This window comes from Tyto alba, unplaced genomic scaffold (assembly GCF_018691265.1).
Source record: "Tyto alba isolate M040663 unplaced genomic scaffold, T.alba_DEE_v4.0 Super-Scaffold_22, whole genome shotgun sequence".
NCBI lineage: Eukaryota > Metazoa > Chordata > Aves > Strigiformes > Tytonidae > Tyto > Tyto alba.
The window spans coordinates 20,228,541-20,247,996 of NW_024881296.1; the positions used below are offsets into that span (position 1 = coordinate 20,228,541).

A 19,456-nucleotide genomic window follows, 5' to 3' on the forward strand; every position below is an offset into this window, starting at 1 on the left:
TAGATACAGATTTCTATTATGAATGTGTAGAAGACAATAATTAATTCTTAATATTATCGAAGAAGGGTGCTGTGTATCTTCTTTGTAAATAAACAGAATTGTGCCAAATGGTATAATGGCCTTCAATAATAATTTTTCCTTCTGGGAACAATCTTCCGTGTCGTCTTTGGGCCTAAAAAATAAATTACAACACATCAGAGTTGATTCGAAATTTAGTCTGATAATAATCATCATGTGATGGCCAGTGATGAAGCCTTAAGTAAGGATCTGGACCAAAGTATCCATCGAATGGAGGCTTCAGTTTCAAAGGAGAAGAGAGAATGGCTAATTTAAAAGTCTGTTTATCAAAAGCAGTTTTTAATAGCAGGGAGGATGTATAAATACAGACTAGCAATTTGTGGGCTAATCCTCTTTTGCATTAATATGGTTAATTTGTTTTCAGGTCTCTTGTTCAAGAAATTAATTTTTCCCTCACTTTCTAGGAGACTTTGAAGTTAGTGTTCAACTATCAACCTTTGTCTTTCTTCCTTCACCCCCTCACATTCCTGGAGTGCGTTTATGCGGGTTGAGAGCAGGCAGTTCAGTGCCTGGCTCTAGGGAATGACTTCATATTATCTACCTTAATTTTCAGATACACAGTTTCACGTACCTACATAGTCAACAAAACCAGTTTGAGTTCAAGTTAAACATTGATTCTGCTTTTTAAATGGTTATAAAAATTTTAAAATTTATATAGTAAAGCTTTTCCCAGTATGACCAGCTTTTTTCCTACTTCAGGTGTGCCTCCTTAAAAAGGACTGTGAAAGATTGTGTAATAAAAAATGTTAACAGTCAGTTCCCCATATGCTGACACAAGTTTGTCTGATAGCAAGTTTTTAAAACACCTTTTCTCATCTGTATTCCTGCTGTCTCCACTGTCAGAGCAGCTGAAACAGGGATCAGACCCCACCAGCCTTCCTTGTTCATAAGTCATGAAATATACAGCATATCTTACGTTGTTACAGCTTTCCAGCTGGGGTTTTCTCATGAGATAATAAGTACAGGAGTCTCTAAGGGGGAACTAAACTGGATTAAAACCATTAAACTGAAAGTGCCAATCAGCAGAAAAGGCCTACCGAGTCTAAATCACTGAGAATGGATGGATTGAAAGCTAGGGCTGCAAGGCCTTCTGCTGATGAAGACCTGAGTTCAGGACGTCTGTGTTTTTGAGCTTGCAGCTGTTAATGTTTTTAACCTCTGCAAGAAGAAAAAAGAGGTACAGTTTTACTGTTGGTTGGAAAGCAAGAACACATTTTGCCCAAATGTTTAAAGCTTTGACTTAATTATTTTTGCATGAAAGGATGCAACAGGAGGTTGAATTTCTTCATGGAAAGATGAGAAAACCAGTAAATGTGCATGTGGGCACAGCCTCATGATAAGACTACTTCTCAGAGATGTGGTATAACGTGGCTCAGGTCCTGGCTCAGCTCAACTCCACTACAATGTTCTCTTGCCTCTTTTTTCCTGTTTTTTACCGAATTCTTTCACTTCTCTAAAAGTTTAAAAGAAAAATCCATTTCCTCAGTGGTAGCACTAAAACTTTCAGAAATTCTGTGCTGGGTGCGAGGAAGTCTTAAATCTCATAGATTTTCTTGAATTAAATGAAGGCTTTGGTCCCGTTCTGAAAGGTTTGATTTCATGTTTAAAAGAAAACACAGAGCAACTATACGCACCTCTATACATATAGAGTTTTAAAAAGTGGAAACTTGGATATAAGTGTGTATTTTCCCAAAGGCTTATGAAGCCAAGAAGAGGTCATGAGCTCTGAACAGCATGGCCTGATAGCAGCATCAGGCAGCCCAGGGTGCTGACAGATTTCTTGTGAATTGGTGCTTTTTTTTCCACTGCATACAGTGCTGTTGAATTCTGAATTTTGGTTTTGCCCACCATAGCTAAAGGATCCAGCAGAAAGAGTTGAATCTTTCATATGTGTTTTGGATTTTGTTTTGAGTCTCTGTAATGTGAGGTATTTCAAGTAAAAGAAATCGAGAGAAATGTCTCATTTTACTGCCATAGCCAATCTGCACGTTACAGTGGCTGTAATGATGGAAGTTTCTGATATAAAGCGGGGGGAAAGTTTTAAACTAAAATATCCTTTGTTTTCCACTAGATAACTTTTGTACATTTTTTTATGTCTCCTTTTAAAACAAAGTAAAATAAGTTGCTGCTTTCCCAGAATGAAATTCATGCATTTTATTTTTTTTCCTCCCCTGAAATGAAAGAATTCATGAATCTGTGATAATACAAAAAAAAAAAAAAAAAAAAACAAAAAACAAAAAAACAAAACACACACCCCCCCCCCCCCCCAAAAAAAAAGGGGGCAAAAAAAACCCCAAACCAAAACCCCAAAACCTTTGTGGATTTCTTAATGAGTAGTGCTTTTTTCTGATTTACCTACTGCTGAATTTTACCAGGGTTTTTAAGGCCTTAGTAACTCAAAGTCAACTGTAGTTTGTGTTTTCTGCTACAGATCATCTGAATAATTAATTGGTAACTTATTGTTTAGTACAACATAAGGTAAAAACAACGTAGAGTTTTTAAATGTTAACTAGCTCAATAAATGATGATGTGAAGGGAGTTTACTTGTAAAAATTCATCAGGATTACAGTAACAACCCATTTCACAAGAATCCCTCCACTTTGAGTGTATTGATTTGATTGATGGAGCATGAAGGCTTCCATTCATTCGCAGTATAGATCACCTGAAATTTCATGTGCTGGAGGCACAGATATTGGTGTGTAGATGAACAAATACAGTATCAATACAAACGTGACATACAGTGGGCTTGTTTCTTTCCATGGTACATCTAGAAGGATATATAGCATGGCTGTAGAAGTTTCCTGGAGGCATTAGTCTTAGCTTGGGCTTCCCATTCTCTTCCCTTGCCACTTTCCATAAAGAAAATACATCTTTTGTTGTTCTTGAAAGTATTGAAAAGAAATTGAAAAAATGGCAAATAAGTTTAATACAAGCATAGTACAGCTTTGTGTACATTAAAATGAAAAATTGGTAAGATCTGAAAAGTGTTTCACAGAGGGAAATGGAGAACATCACTGACCCTGAGGAATGGGTATCTTGAATTTGAATAGCACATAAAAACCATATCATCAGGACTGACTGTATTCAGAAAGAAGTCTGGCATATTCTGCCAGGGCTTTCAAGGTGAGGAGCTGCTTGTGATTATTTTCATCTTACTGGTGATGCTGTGAGTGCTCCACTCCAAGCCCACTCTAAATTCCTGGCCCTGCAGTTACAGGAAAGCGAGGTGCAGGGTGGTGGGGGGGGGGATGTGTTGCTCACAGAGATGCTGACTTCCTAATTATTTAAGGGTATCTGTTCAGCTGGTGACTGAGGCCAAGGTACCCGCATGGCTGCCATAGCCGTCCTCACCAGAGGGCCAACTGCTGGGCGAGGAGTCTGTACTTGTCTGACCAGACTGTTCCAACCGCAAAGTACACTGTATCAAACTGTTGTTTGTTTGTTTATTCATTTATTTTCTCCCTTCCTTGTGTCCTGTTCCCACAGGCCCAAACCCTCTCCCTGGGGAAGTGGTGGCTCTTGCCCAGGCCCCTTGTCAGCTCCTGCACAAGAAGGGCTCCTTGCTTTGGGCAGTGTCCAGTTGGGCTTTGCTTCACACCTCCCTCACCAGTGTCACGTCCTGAGCACTCTCGAGCTTCACATTTCACCATTCTTGATGTGGTTGGTTTGATTTTCTTTATCTCTCTGAAACATTACAGCTCTTCCCAATGCCACGAACACCCTTGCTATTTTAAAGTCCTCCCTGGAAACCCAGGTCTTTCACTGTGTTTTCCATCATTGTTTCTCCTCACAAAAGCTCTTTTTGGCCTTACCTGTACAATAAAAGTTGATACTGACAGACCTGAGGAGTTTTAGTCAAAGATGGCAGGTCTTACTCATCCTGTTTATACCAGCAAGAGCTCTAGTATAGATGCAGTATGCCCGTGCAAGAGCACTTTACTATTTTACCATTTGGGTAATGGGTGTAAAATACATCAATCAACAGACCTGCTGTGTTCCAATAGCATATATACACCTTTATATTAATATGTTTTTAGCACAGAGACAACTACCATAGTTCTGGGCTTGTTTCACCTTGTTTGGAAAATTGATCAGAAGGTATTTGATTTCTCCGCTGCAGAATGCTGTGTTCCTGTATTGACTTTCCTTTCTCTGAAGCCCATTGCTGTTGTTTTCCTGTCTTTGTGCCGTAATTTCATGCATTCAGCCTCCATTTGTTACAAGTGGATTTATGAGTTAGCACTGCCTTGCTTTTCATTGTTACAGGGCTTTACAAAGCTGCAGTTTCTTTGTAATTGATAATGAATTATGTTTTTCAAAATCATTGTGGAATGTTTTTCAGTTCCTGTGGCTTCCAGCCTTAGTGTTGAATGCAATGTATTTGAGATGGACAAAAAACCCCTTCTGGTTTTATTGTTGGCAGAGAGGACTGTGTCAAATGCTTCCCTCGGTGACGTGTTACGTTCAATAGATTCCAGCATTTGTGTCAAGCTTAGAGGCATGATTTTTTTCCCTACCTAATACTAAAAGCAGACATGTGAATGCTGTAGCAGTGTGTTTTCTCTGAAGCTGCGTTTCATCAGTAGTTAAACTAAGTGTTTACCTATATCCGCACTGCTGTACAAAGCACTGAGACACTTGGACTGTTACTTCATCTGTAGAAGTATTTATTGTCTGAAATCCCATTTTTTCTGTAACCATTCCTCCCACATAGCTCATTTCCTTGATTCAGAGTTTTGCTGCTGCAGCAGGATGTTATCATTTAGCGTGTGTCAACTCTGGCTCTAACGTGCAAGAGTAATGGAGCAGAAGGCCTTCACCCTTCACTGAAATGGTGAAGGAGATGGTCAGGAGGTTGTGGTTTGAGACACAAAATGAGACTTTTACTAATCTGTACCACTGGAAACTCACTGAGCTGGTTAATTCCCTCAGACACTTGCTGAGGTGGTTGCCACAGGGATAGGTTTCTTTTATTTCTTTATTCCGACCTGTGACCCATAGCTAGTGACTTGTAGTCAATTTCCATTACCTGTGTACCTGTGCTGTCTCTGCACAGGGGCTTCCCTTCACCTTCTCCAGAACCTCTGCAGAGGCTGAAATATGGTATGTGGTGGAGGACTCTGGGCAGAACGATTGTTTTCAAGGTAAAACAAACTCTTAGAGACCTTCCAGTGCTCTGGCTATCTGTCAGGTGTAGCTTTGTTTAATCATTTCAGAAGCTAGACTAGAACATTCAGTGTGTGTTTGGAGCAAACAGGGGAAATGTTTGGGGAGGAGACTGGCAGAATTTTCTCACAGAAGTTTTCTGCTGTAGGTGCCTTTCTAACACCTGCTGAAATGGTTTCATAAAATTATTTATAAATTTATGAGCATTTTAGCCATCTCCTTTCCATTGGTTATGTCACTGAATTTTCCCAGCGCTCATCAGGATCTCACTTTGCACAGCTGCTGTCTGCACAGTGAGATTAATCCTGTCTTGGGATCTGCAGAGAAGTGTTTAAATTTATTATTCAAATGGATACAGCTTCTGTGGCAGAAACTGTGAAGAGGTTCATGAATTTCTAATTGGAAGGGATTCATTCAATGAATATAATTTCCTAAACTAAGTTGTGCATAAATGAGCATTCACCCTAGAACGTGTGAGCCTTACCCTGGGTAACTAGGTTTCCTTTTGGATGCTTTTCTCTACCTTGCTTGTGTATTTCAGCAGCAGAACAGCAATGCCTTTGGAGAGGCAGAGATGTCCCTCATCTGTTATGTAACATACAGAACAACTGAACTGAAGTTACCACAGGAGGAAAAGTCCCTCATGATTTAAAAACCTGACATTCCAGTCAGGAAATGAGTTTCCAGCTTCTTCCCTGTGTATTTTGCGCTTTGTACTTTCTTTCCATATGTGTTTTTCAGGCTTAGCTCATAAATTGTCATAAAACTGTTTTCAAGCTTTTTACAAGGAAGATAGTATATAAAACCAAAATCACAATATTTAGAAACCTGCAGTAATTTGCAAAGAAAATGTAACCAAATGATCACCATAAATCACAGAGTGATACAAAGTAAGCAGAAAAGCTACATGTGAAGGAAGCTTCTTTCTTGAGCCCGGAGGCGAACAACTTAAGGCTTGAAGCATAAGCCAGGAATCCTGCTTGTTAAGTTTACAACATGCGTTTTCCTTCAAAATGAGAGATTTATGAAAAGCGCCGATTTTCACTTCTGCACTGAAGGCCCTGAGCCTTAGCCTTACCAGTCCGGCTCCGCAGCCGCTTTCTGCAGCGCCCGCGGTGCAGAAGGGCTGGCAGTACCCAGTACCAGGTGGTGCCTGGGCAGCACAGTGCCCGCAGCCCGTCCCTGCCTCTCGCTGCTGGGTCACCGCTTCAGCCAGCACCACGGGGCCTGGTCCTGCCGCCATCCTCTTGATGGCATCGGCTTTGGGTGAAGGAGGAGGAGGTGGGGAGGAAATAGGACTGCTCAGAATGTAATATGTCTTTAAAGCTGGGAGGACAAAATGTTTCTGCGAGTTGAGATTGTTTTAAATCGGCTGTGGGTGACTTGATGGAGGAATCTCTAGTTTAAATTCCGTGGGCTTCACTCTACAGGACATTAGCGTTCCTGATTTTTAACAGCTTCCTCTGGCTGTATTATCAGTATTCTCTGCTGCGCTAACCTTGGACCTTGAGGGGAGCTGGACAAATGGTGCTAAGCCACCGTTTGCCCTCCCTCTTATTTTTTCCCTGGGAGTTGAATACAATTTTTGAGTATCTCAATTTCTACAGAATCTTCATATCTTAGTTGCTGCAATTTAAGTGTATTGGACGTGTCCATTGTGCACCAACAGGATGGGTGGCTTAGGCAGGGCCCCTTAAATCCAGAAACGGTGCAAGAAAATCAGAAACTTTTGGGAAACGCTGGATTTAATCACATAGCTTAAGGAGTCTGCATTTGATGAGGTACTTTCTCAGGTGGGTGGGTTTCTTGCACCAACACTGCATAGTCTGTAGGTGGTGTGAATGTCTGGTACATGTCAGACCAACTTTATGGGCACACGTGGAGGGCAATTACCTGGGGCAGCAGATTGCTAGAACAGAAGATACCTACCACTGATGCCTGCTTTGTCTAGACCAGAGTCCTGGAAATGCAGGCTAGGGATACCTGTTACTACAGCCGCTGTTTCTATAAAACGAAGCTCTCCTGTTTCATTTTTAAGGTTTGGTTCAGGAGGGTGAAAGATGTACTTTCATGAAACTAATCTTTGAAAATATTTTTTTAAAAGATGTTATAGCATGCTTGAGATCATGCCAATGGTACAACATTTGCTCAGCCTTCTAGAATTAGCCCTTGGGATAAAATAGACCCTGATCCTGGTGGATTAAAGTCAACAAAACCTGTGTATTTTAATATGAGGTTTAATGGATTTTAACCTAAATAAATAGAATTGCTTGAGGCTGATAAAAGTTCTGTGATCTGTGATACAGATCTGTGCCAGAAAGTTCAGTTGAGAGTAATATTTTCCTTTGGTTTCTTGTCTAAATATCAATAGGAAATATATCGTTCTGCTGGAAAGGCAGGTAGGAATAGTAATCACAACAGTACAGGACTATCAGATGTTTTGCATTCCAGAATTGCAAAGTAAGAGCTATAGAGGAGGGAGAGGAGAGTTGTCCATGCTTTTGTCCTGCATGGTCATCCTATAAACCTGCTGCTGTTCCAACAGGGTGGGCTTGAGAGTAAATGAGAAAAAAGAAAGCAAATACAGTCAGCTTTTTTAGGATTTTGTTACACAGGATGCAGCTGACTATTCAGCTGAATCAGTTTAGGCTGAAAGTAGTAACTTTCCATCTAATTGCAATCTCAAGCTACAACTTCACGAGCCACTGCTTAAGCAGAAGAATTCTGTAAATACGTGGGAACCCAGATGGCATCTTGTAAATGATAGTTTACAAAAAACAGCACATTAAAAAAAAAAATTGCATCAGGAAGCTTTTTAAGGCAACAGATAAATCATCAGGAAGTTGGGATTTGAAGGCATGTTGGGGACAAGGTGGATTCTCCTGACTGGCATACTGAAACTTTAAGATGGAATAGCTGATAAAATGCTCCTTTCTTCTTCTGTGCAGCATTATGTGGACAAACGAGATGCCCATGAATAGGAAGCATTTGAACCATGGGGTTTGTCTTTCCCTCCCTTCTGGCGGACTGCTAGGCAGGAGTGGGAGAGTGCCTGAGGAGGATTTGCAGCTATGTGCCTGCAGTCTTTTCCAGATGCAAAAATTACTTGGGTTCCATTTTGACAAAACTAATGGAGGAAGAGAGGGATGCCTGGTGCCAAACATCTAATTTCACTTTCCTGATCTGTGAACATCTGTGGAATTTCCCTGGGCTTGATCCAGATTCTGCTTGAGTAGAGGAGTCCGGTTGTATCTGTCAGGAAGTGAATGTGGTCACCTTTTCATGCCAACTTCCACTCAAGGTCTTAATTTCCCTTTCTGTGCTGTAAAATCAGCAAAAGCTGATATGCAGGCCATGCATGGTCAGGCAAAATCCCTCAGTCGGGCAATGACCCTGCGTCTGCCTCATTTACCAGCAAGCACATGGCCATGAGCCATCCTGTGCCACCCTGGCTGCCGGGGCCAGCCGTGCAAGCTGACTCCGTCTTGTGATGGCCACATAGGCTCCTCTCTAGATCTTGTGAAGTTTCTGGGTGGGCTAATCCAACACCACTTCATGGCAGTCAGTGGTAATTTCCTGTTAAGTATTAAAAGACTGCATTTCCAGAAAATTGTGTCTGGTTTTCTTTTTTTTGTATTAAATCTTAAGAATGTTTTGTCACCCTTTCTGTAAACAAAGGGCGTAGGAAGTACAATTTCACAGAGATAAGAGATTTACATCTAGGCTGAGGAATGCATGAACAAAAAGACCTCCAGTATTGAGAAATAAATCCATGTCCTTTTTTTATTTTTTTGGAGTGCGTATACTACTGTGGTTGCTTACTCAGCTATGACGGCCTTTTGATTACAGTACTCACTTTGCAATAACTTCACTAGGGGTAGGATTGGCTGAGAATAAAATAACCATAAGTAAGTTCCCCCATGCTTTCATACACAGATCAATCGGTGAAGTGTAGTTCTCAGTACTGACAACTATAATTTCTTCCTCTATTCTAATTGGAGTGTTCCCACTGACTTCAGCTAGACTCGTTGTTAATAGTATGTGCCTTTTCAGCAACTGGCTTGCAATCTTAAATTAGATACCACCAGTGGGACTTGCCTCATCTAACTTGAGGCAGCTGAAACCTGTTGGGCAAGTGGCTTTGTAAGACTTCTGTCTCTCTCTGCCTGCAAAGGAAGCCTGGATGGCCTAGTCCTGGAGTAGATGGTTTTATCTTAGATGTTTGAAGAAAGGTGATTCAAAGTCTGTCCTGTTGACACATTTCTGTGGGAGAAACTGGCCTTGCCAAAATGTATCTGAATCCTCCCAGTATTTCTAGCTCAGAGAATACTCTTTTAGTGCTAGATTTTCCCTGTATGTTTTTCCTGAAGATAAATTTTGGCAAATTGCACTTGAACTTATCTAACAAATTGTGTGATGATCTAGTGAAAATAAAACATTCCTCTTTCTATTTTGTTCTGAATCTCTTCTGCCTGGCAATTTTCCCTTCTTCTGTATCCTTCAGTGGTAAGGATGAAATTAGCTGTTTTACAGGAGTATTTCAGAACTTATTCTGAAAGTGGTTCCTTCTGAAGAAGTTAACGTTTCCCATTTGAATGGTTTTGAGGTAGTTCAAGGTTCTATTACCTCGTTTCTTCTTCCCATCCCCCTCCTCCCCTCCCTTCTCCCTTCAGATTTATTCTTTCTAATGTTTGGATATTTCACTAACATGACAATTGTTCTGTTTTAGGAGAAATCTGATGCTAACCCCACATCTCTACAGCTGCGATCCCAGATTGAGGTAAGCACTGTGACTTTGCTAATTCATTTTTGCTTGTTTGTTCTTTAATTTGATATTCAGCATAAATTGGGCAAAGGCTTCTCTCGTGTCTGCTCTCACTGCTATGTGTCTTCTCTTGCAGGAGTCACTTGGTCTCAGCAGCACAGCGTCGACACCCGACACTGAAAGAAAGTAAGTGAAGGCACAGGAGGTGAGAAAGGAGGGAGGGGGAATTTGGTATGTTTTCTTTTTCCTTGGAGTAAATTAATTTTAGACTGGATTGGTGTTTCAGGATTTCAGATCCAGCCATTATTAATGAAACCCGTTTTGGAACCTGCTCCTTCTCTCGTTCTCTCTTGGCCTTTTATTACTTTATATATCAAGGGTGGGTTATCTTTTCTCCCCTCTGTGAGCACTTGGGTTATACATACTTGGGGTGGTCATTTTTGATGACCATCACTGATTCTCTGCAAATTAAACCTGCTTAAAAAATAACTTTCTGTGACTGGACCTAAATGCAGCCAAAAAGATAGGCGAGGGGAAGGGAGAGTTACAAACTTAAATCACTTTCCTTTTCCTGTGCACTCCTGGGTTTGTAACAGCTTTTGAAGAAGGTGCCAAGGGAATAAAGTATTTAAAACCGAGTTAAAAGGAGCTTTAATTTTAGCAGTCCGTATAAAAACCTCTCTGAGGACTGAGAGGGTTTCTGTTTACTGTCACCTCCTGCTGCAGTGTGTGTGCTTGTTTTCTGTGCCTCCTTCCTTTGATCCCAAGATCTTGGATCCCTACTGCTAAGGGTAACGTGCAGCAGTGCATGAAGACAACTGACACTGTATTTCTAAATGCCTGTGCTTTGTGGGGTAGTGCCAGCCGGACTGGTTCAGAGGGAGTACATGAAATCCAGTTGTGATGTGATGTGCCTTCATAAAGTTTTACAGTCCCACAGTTGAATGTCTTCTAGTGATTCAGTGCTGGATGGTAATAGGAAGGTTGTAAGAAATTACCACCCATATTTTTGCTAGTTCAGAAGAAGGTTCAGTAGAAGGAGTGTCAGTCCCAGAGGGAGCTGTGGTATGGGACTCACTTCCTGTGGGATAATCTGATAGCTGGTTCATGCTAAAGATCTTGGAAAATTGTAAGTTATCTTTGAGAGGTGCCTTGTCTCTCTTCATCACTTCCTATCAGTGATGATTTGCTTGAGGTAGATGCTCATTTTCAAAACAGCTTAAGACAGATAAGGGGAATTTTACCTTGGGCACTATCACTGCCCGCACATTACATGCTGTTAACAGAGAAAGCCTAGAAGGCTTAGAGTTTAAAAGTGGTACTTCAGATATTGAAACATGGAGAAGTTTTCTTCAGGGATGCTTCCCTGTCCAACATTATAATGAAACCAGAAGTGCGAAGTGGATGGGAACATTATGAGAACTGCAATCTGGGAATTAAGACTCCGAGATTATCCTATAATCATAATACTTTTCTCTCAGTCTCAAAGCACTTTTCCCATGAGTAAGTAGCAGCATCCCACCTCAGGTAATAATGAGATAAAGATCTCACAGGAGGACATCACAAAACTGGGAATAAACTCCTCTTACAAGTTCTAGCCAGCTTCTGAAATTGTGTCTCTGTGTAGGTGTTGTACCACAAATAACTGAGTGAGAAGACAGTATCTACAAAAACATAATCTGAGTGACTCTATTTTAAGAGCGTCCATTTACCTCCCTGAAAGGAAATTAACCTCATTATCTTAGTTCAAGTGGAAAAGGGACCTGTGATTTTTGTGGACCTTTCAAGAATGGAAGTGTCCTGTTTGAGGATTTTTCTGTCAGTTGAAGGGCATGTGGGTTTAACCTAATTAGATGTATGAAAATGGTGCAGGACAAGTTGTGTCAAATATTTGCACAATAAACAATGTGATACATGCTACTTGGTCAAGGTGTTGAGAATAATAAATTATATCTACTCAATGCCATACAAATTATTCAAAACTGAATTTACACAGTCCTGTGCCTATTAGTGACTGCCTGTCACATCAACGCTTGTTTTATTCCTCTAGTTTGGAGGGCTGTATTGTTACATGAATGCCTCTTTCAGGGATGCAGAGTTTATAAAATTGATTTGCAGGAAAATGACCACTTCAGGTCCATCCAATATGTCTGTACTAGCTACTAACATGTTGAATTTTATAGTTTTGGGGGGAGGACAGCATATTGGCCCTATGGAGGTTTTGAGTTTGTTTTTGTTTTTGTTTTTTTTTTTTGTTTTGTTTTGGTTTGGTTTGGTTTTTTTTTGTTTTTGTTTTTTTTTGGTTTTTTTTGAGTTCAGTGTTTAGTTTATGGCTTTCATCTGAATTTGCTGTGTGGGCACACTACAAGGCAGGAAAGCTTGTCCCTTTGGGGGTACTGCTTTTGTGGCCCCTCATGCTGTGTGAAAGATCTGGGGCAAACCTTTTACAAAACTTCTTTTGTTGTGAGAAGACTCCAGTTTGCCAAACCTGAAACTCGATGCAGATGTGCATTGGTTTCTCATATTCACAAAGAGATTTCGGGGGCAAAAGGAAAGATTTGTCCCAAAATAGCCATGCAGTTTTTCAGGAGCTGAAAAATCTGTTGTTGCAAGTACTCTTCCACAGCCCAAGTAAAAGCTTGCCCAAGAAAACTCATATTTCTACATATTGAAAATGCAAGCATTTTCCTAGAGTGCAGTGAGGCAAATTGTTCTGGACTGCTGTTCTGAGTGGGTTGCTTCAGAAAGTAAAAGCAGTCCCAAGAAAAAACCTGTGCTGGGATACAGAGGAGAAAATAAGCCGTCGGCTGGAATGGTGTTTCTCTTAGTAGCTCCCTCACCCAGCACTGCTGCCTGCACACCCTGCAGCCTAATAGAACCAAGGTCTAAGGTTTTAAAATAACACACCTGGTTGGTTGTTTAATTTGCCAGAGTTGAGAGATTCCAGACAGAAAGAGGCTTTGAGGAAGTCTGGAAGAAGCTGTGTTTGTTTTAACCTGGTTTGGTTTTCCTTTTCTGTGGTGCCCAACTGAAGAGAGAGCCTGATAGGTAGGCTCCACCCTCCACAGCACCGAAAACAGATTAGCCTTAGTGCTTCGTGGTAGGAAAAAATCCCGTTTGTGTGGACAAGCCGTGTATGTTCGGTCTTGCCTTGAGTCTTACTAACCCTGCTGCCCAGTCTGTTCAAAGCCAGCGTGAAATTAGTTCGTGCCGTCAGTCCAGCAAGTTGCTCAACAAGTATCTGTCTAGTGGGTGCTAGAAGAGTCTCTAGAAGAGCAGCCTCGGTGCCTGGAGGGAGGCAGAAGGGGTTAAACGAGCCTGGAGGCAGAGCTGCTTGTCACTTCAAGTCATTGTCTCTCCAAAAGACATCTGAGGCAATACTACCTTCCTCTGACAACACTGATCCTGTTAAATAGATGAAGTGACAAGAAAGACTGCATGTATGAACCTGCTCTATGCATTTTAAATGCCCTACCAAAGGTGGTTTTCGTTCGACTGATTGTGACAAAGAGAAAAATCTTCGCTGTAGCAAAGGCCTCCAAGATTTATGTAAATAACAGCAAGGGTACTGATGTGGCCTGGGGAGCTATCTGTAAACAACAGAAAACAAAGTCGTGTTTGTTCAGGCTTTGCCTCACAATTGCTCTGATTTTTTGGCCATGCTGGAGTTCCATCTGTAAACTGAAACTGTTGTTCAGTCTTCAGAGTCATATTCAGCAAATAACGCAAAGCATGGAATGAGATGTTTGTAACTTTCTTCTCTTAATAATAAATTTCTGCCCTCTCCAAGATTCCCATCTTTTAAACTGCAGTCTTGCTGTCAGTTGTGGTGCTAGTGTATCTTTGCACATTCTCAGTGTGCTTTCATCAAAGTGACAACAGCATCTTTAACAGTGATATTGCTATTTTTAAACAAAAATTGCCTCAGAAAATGCAGGTGCTCCTATATAGACTCACCGACTTCTGCTTTTACTAGAAGAATCAATGTAACAAATACGCATTAAATGTGCTGTTAGCAGTTACTATGGCTTCTTTGTCTCCATACCATGTTGATCTGGGGATGTATTGTATATACAATGCCTATTATTTTCAAGTGGTGGCAACACCCCAAGGATGTTTACTCAGACAGGGGACTGAGAAAGGTTTTCTCATAATTGTAAACAGAGCATTTAAAACAATGTAATCCAACTTTTAGCCTGTTCCCGTTTTTGAGCATTCAAGTCTACATGACAGACTGATGAGCTCTGCATGTTTGCCAGGAAATCCAGGTTAAGCCCAGTCCCCCCTGCACTCAGATTTCTGCATCCTGACTCCCATCCTGTTTTTAGGACCGGGGATGTTGCAGAGGGGAAGTTGTGTGTTTTTCATCTTGGGAAACAGATCTATTTGCTGTTGCTGTTTACTGCAGCGGCCTCTTGGCAGATTTCAAATGTGGTGTATCAGAGAACTGCCAGGAAAGAGAAGGAAGTGGATGAGAGACCCAAGATCAGTGCATACAGATAGGATGAGGTACAGTCACTCCTATGTACCAATTTTTTTCTCTGCAGCTGCTAGAGAAAGGAATGACAAAAATCAAAGCACAAGGCAACAGTTGTGGCTCTATCTGGTGTTTTGCAGTCATTCCCACCACCTTCGAGTGGCAGTGGGTGTTATGAATTGTCACCTCCTACATGAATCACCTGTGGTTTATTGAACTGTACCACTCAAGCACACTCCTAACCAAGTAAATGGTCATACTTCATATTAAGCGCTACAATTCATCCTGCTGTACTCCTCAGCCTGCGGCACACTACAGCTTAAGCATTCTCAGTCCTTTGATTCTCAGGGCCTAAATCCCAGACTCTGCCAGTGTGAGGAGCTGGGCGGAAACCGAGTTGTTGGGCAGAAGGTGCTGGAGAAAAACATGCATGTGTGGGGTGCAGGCGGCACAGGGCAGCATTGCTCGGGGGCTTTGCATTCCCGCGGCGTGGGGAGCTGCCATGCCTCTGGCAACTGTGTCCTCAACTCCCTGCTCCAGCTGCTCCCGAGAGGGAATGTCTTTGTCATACTCTGTGTGTGTGCAGAACATACATCTTAAATGGAGCCCCTCCGCACGGTGAGTTCATACACTTTGGCCAGATCTCTGGTGGCTTGTTGAGACTGTCAGAGGAGGAGTTGTAGGTTGCTGAGGCGTTTCTGCTTTCTCTGAGGCGGTTAGCAGGCAACCAGCGAGGCCATGGCTGCTATCTGCATGCTGTTGTCTCTGCAGGAGATACTATTGACTGAATCTGTTTTTAAGGATTTTCTGCAGTGGATGTGCCATAGTAAAGCCAGTCACTATCCTGTGATACAAACTTGAAGTCCAAATCAGCCTAAGGCTATAAGAGTGCATGCAGTTCAGTGTTCCTGTCTTCCATAGTGATTTTCAGTGAAAACAGCAGTCTCTTTAAAAGCAGCTTTCGTTCTGCAAAAGGGTTCATTCAAGCCTCAATTCTGCCCCCTTTGATACACCAACTACTGGTCTTTGCCAGTAGTTTTTAACACTAGATTTCCTAATGCTTTTGCCGTGCAGCATCCAAATGGCAGGGCAAGTTTTAAATGTAGGAGGTTGTTAAATCATCCTTCCAGGTTATGAATGGGGGGGCTTAAATTCTATCATATTTGATTCTGGCAACTTCTCAAGGTGCCCAGATTAACTTTGGCAGATATTTGTGAGCTCATCTGCAAAGAAACAGAAACATGACAGAGGATGTGAGGCTGTGAGAGGGCAGCAACTGAGAAGAACAAAGCAGAAAAACAAATCCCCCAAACTGAGGATGCTAAATGCTGCACTTAATTACTAATAGAATAAATTGTTCCTTTTGCATAGTTTAACAATTGAAAGAAATATTGGAAGAAACAGAAGTAAGAGCTTGCTGTACTTAAGGTGTCTGCATTTAAGATAAGATTTTGTTATACCCCATGTTAGCAGGAATCAAAAAAAATCGGTGAATGTGTACGGCCCTGTTTTCACTTGTTTGGGGCCTGATTTAGTCAAAGCCAAATTATTCATGCTGCCTTTAAACAGCCTCCTCAAGAGAAGTAGGGCAGGAAACTCCCACAGTAACCCACACAATGGGAGCGAGAGGCCAGCCAAACGCCGCCTGGGACACGTGAGGAGGGAAACCAGTGTGCCTTTGAGCAGCTGGAAGAAGATTTCAAGCCTGGTAATTTTGTACGAGGAAGCATGAAGGGCGCCTTTCACGAGAAAGCCTGACTTGTCACAGCTAGTCGACACAGCATGTAGTGAGCAGTGCCCGCAGAACAGGGGTGCGTTGCGTGCAGTACTTTGGGCCCTTCTCTTTCCCGTCAAAGAGATTTTTTAGCTGACAATTACCGGCCTCCTGGCTGGGACCAACAGGTTATTAAATACCTGACGTAGCCCCATCTGCCTGCTGCCAGTCACCGGTCTGAGCCCGTGGGACCGACATGGTGGCTTCCATGCTGGTGATGGTAGAAAATACACATACACACGCATGGCCCACAAGCAGCTCAGTGTTTGTTTCCACTGAGAAAGTTTTGACCTGCTTAAAGAGCCATTGCTATGGAAACCTAATGGGAAGATAATTGAATGAAACGTCTTTGCTTTCCATCCCTTTCTCACACTGGTGCCAGCAAGGTCAGAACCTTGCAGGCCTGCTTTCTCTTCAGGTTCATGCAAATTTGATAAAAATACCAAAGGCCCGTTTTCTTCCCTGTGCCAGCTCCAGTTAGATAAATTATCTTGTATTCAGTCAGCAGCAGTTACAAGTCTGTCAGTTTTTCATACTAATTGTGTGACTGGGCTGTTTTTAATACACGTGGATAACCAAATGGCTTTGCAGCAGAGCCAGTGTGGGCTTTTGCCTCGGTTTATTCACCACTATGAATGTGCATAATATTTGTAGATTGACAATCCCATGCAAAGCACTTTCCTCAATGGGCTATAAATAGTCATCGGGAAGGAATAAGAGGGCCACTATCAGCTTATTGAAGATCATAACAGTAGTGGTTTCATTATCAGATGGTGCTATGCACCTGTGGATTTTACGGTCCATAAATGAGATGCAGCCATGTGTTAAAGCACATCTGCATTTAAAATACTTAGTGTTGAAACAAAAACCCATCAGAAATCCTGTCATTCTCAGTTCCCATGTTCTGTTTCGAGAATTATGAGCTTTCAAAAATCAACAGGCACATTCATGAAAGCAGCACATCATGTCTTTTGTTTCCTTTTCCAGTTCTGTGGTGTACCAGCACATTCACATCTCGGAGCACGTATGACTGTGTCTCTTGTAAAATCAACCACTCTGTATGCGAGATAAGCTCCAGTGTTTTCTGTCTGAGATCAAAATCAGTCCAGAGTTAACAGGGAGGTCTGTAGCTTAGTAGCTCAATGCAGCCCAGTTAAAACTCATTTTAATAATCAAAACCAGTCTCAGTTGGCTTGTGACACAGATGTGTGCATTGGTTCTTCCTTACGCTCCCAAGTTTTGGAGCCTACCTCCAGGATTCAAGGGTTAATTTATAAAAGGGAGGATTGCTTAGGCATATCAAGGTCATTCCCACTGCATCACTTTTATGGGAAGATAGATTCAAAGATCATTTTGGATGCCTGTCTTTGCCATTTTTTGTACAAAACCCACAGGCTGCAAAAGGAACCAGAAGTGCCCTCCAGAGGCAGTCCTCATGTCTAGATCTTTACTGTCAAAGATGTCTCATCTGGTCTCTAGCTTTCAAGCACTCTCTTAAAAGCAGTTAGTTTTTTAAAGTGGCCCTCCATTTCTGTACCTACTGTTGGAAGTTTGTCCAAATAGTGAGGAAATCTTACCTCCTCTTTTCTGATTTTTTCCAGCTTGTATCTATTTGTTCATGTGCCTGATTTATTAATAGGTAGTAAATTAATCTTCTTGCAGCTTTAAATTTTGACAGACTGAGCAGGCAAAACTTTTCTAGTTTTCTCTCATAAGATAAGCTGTCTGGTTCCCTGACTATTCTAACAGCTTTTATCTTTACCAGTTCTGGTTTGAATTCATCTTTCGTGAGCATAAGTAATGACTGTTGTACAGCTATTCCCATCTATATCCATTCTTTGTACTGCCATTGGAATTTCCCATCCTTATGCCTTTTAGGGTTAAAACGTTTTTTTCTCAGTCATCCTTTCTCAGTTGGTATCCCCAGATACTCTGTTATTTGCAAACCTCCAGTGTTTGAAAGACTGACACTTGTGTCAGTCCTGTTTGTACTTGCGCTTTTAGCGTTGACTGTAAACTTGTTTCTGTTAAGCCAGTCTTTCTAATCAGTTAGTTCCTGGTCCAGGTTCTCCAGTCTGGCTGTTGCTACTAGATTTTGTGTCACTGATCACTGAGTGGTCTGATGTAATTTACTAAACTCCACTGAAACCCATAATCTCTTTAAGGCAGTAATACTTGGTTACTCCCAAAAGTAGCTCAATTTTTAGATTATCTATTGTAATTCCCCCCCGCGCTCCCCATTTGTTTATATCAACAGTTTGGCTCTAAGAGGTCCAAAGTACCAGGCGAGAGATGCTTTTGGATTTGTGAGATTAATAGATTACAGTTTTGACCCTTCTGCAGTTCTCTTCTAGAGATTGTGGGTTGATAAGAAAGTACTCCTTCCCTCCAGCCATAAATCTTTTTTTCTTCCTTCTTGTCTGAACATATACCCATACGTTTCTTCTGCTATATGCTGTGACAGAGTACATTTCATGTGAAAGCTTGCTAATGAAGTTGTACATCAGACCACAACAAAAATTAAGGCCTCCACAGTGGAGTAATGGCATTTGGCTCCCTTTCAGACACACAGCGCTGAAACTTCTGCCAAGTGTCACTGCATCATTAACTTTCAGTACAAGTTATCAGTCTATGAATGGAAGAACACAAATCACTTTCAGTGCACGTTCACAGAAGAGCTGCAGATTTAACAGAATAAGGGAGTGTAACTGGCAAAATAAGCATACAGTGATTCTGAGGTACTCTGGATTTTTTTACGAGGTATCGAGGAAGTAAAACGCTTGATTGATTTCACTGAGGATTTTTAAGCATCAGAGTTATCTGGTGAACTAAAAAGCAAATGCTTTATCAGGCTCTATGTGATAAGTTTTGTTGGCATTTCCACCTCTTCAGACCAGCTGTTAGAATTTTCAAGGTCAGCCCAGGCATGAAAGATTCCCTCTTTAGGGAATGCATGAAATGATAATTGGAATTTACATTCTCTGATGGAACTCGGCATAGTTCTTAAATGAGTTATAAATGAGAAAGTGGTCTGCTTGCTGTGGATCCTACTCTTCTTCTCACCCCCTCTAGCTCAGGCATGTCAGAAGTTTTCTCTTACTGTTCTTCCCCTTCTTTGGAGGCCACTGTGTGACGAGTTGGTGGCTTCAGGCTAATTCCCAGTGAACAGATGTCTGCGTCACAAGAATTGCCGCTA

The 19,456-nt window shown here is 41.6% G+C and overlaps 1 protein-coding gene across 6 annotated transcripts in view; it reads left to right on the forward strand.

Moving 5' to 3' along the window:
* SASH1 (SAM and SH3 domain containing 1) overlaps positions 1-19,456 on the forward strand; it is a 565,394-nt gene that overhangs the window by 491,920 nt on the left and 54,018 nt on the right. For all 6 annotated transcript variants that reach the window (XM_042795665.1, XM_042795667.1, XM_042795669.1 and 3 more), the window contains 2 exons: positions 9,974-10,024; positions 10,146-10,195. In XM_042795665.1, the coding sequence (XP_042651599.1) occupies positions 9,974-10,024; positions 10,146-10,195 (101 nt within the window). The remainder of the gene's footprint in view (positions 1-9,973; positions 10,025-10,145; positions 10,196-19,456) is intronic.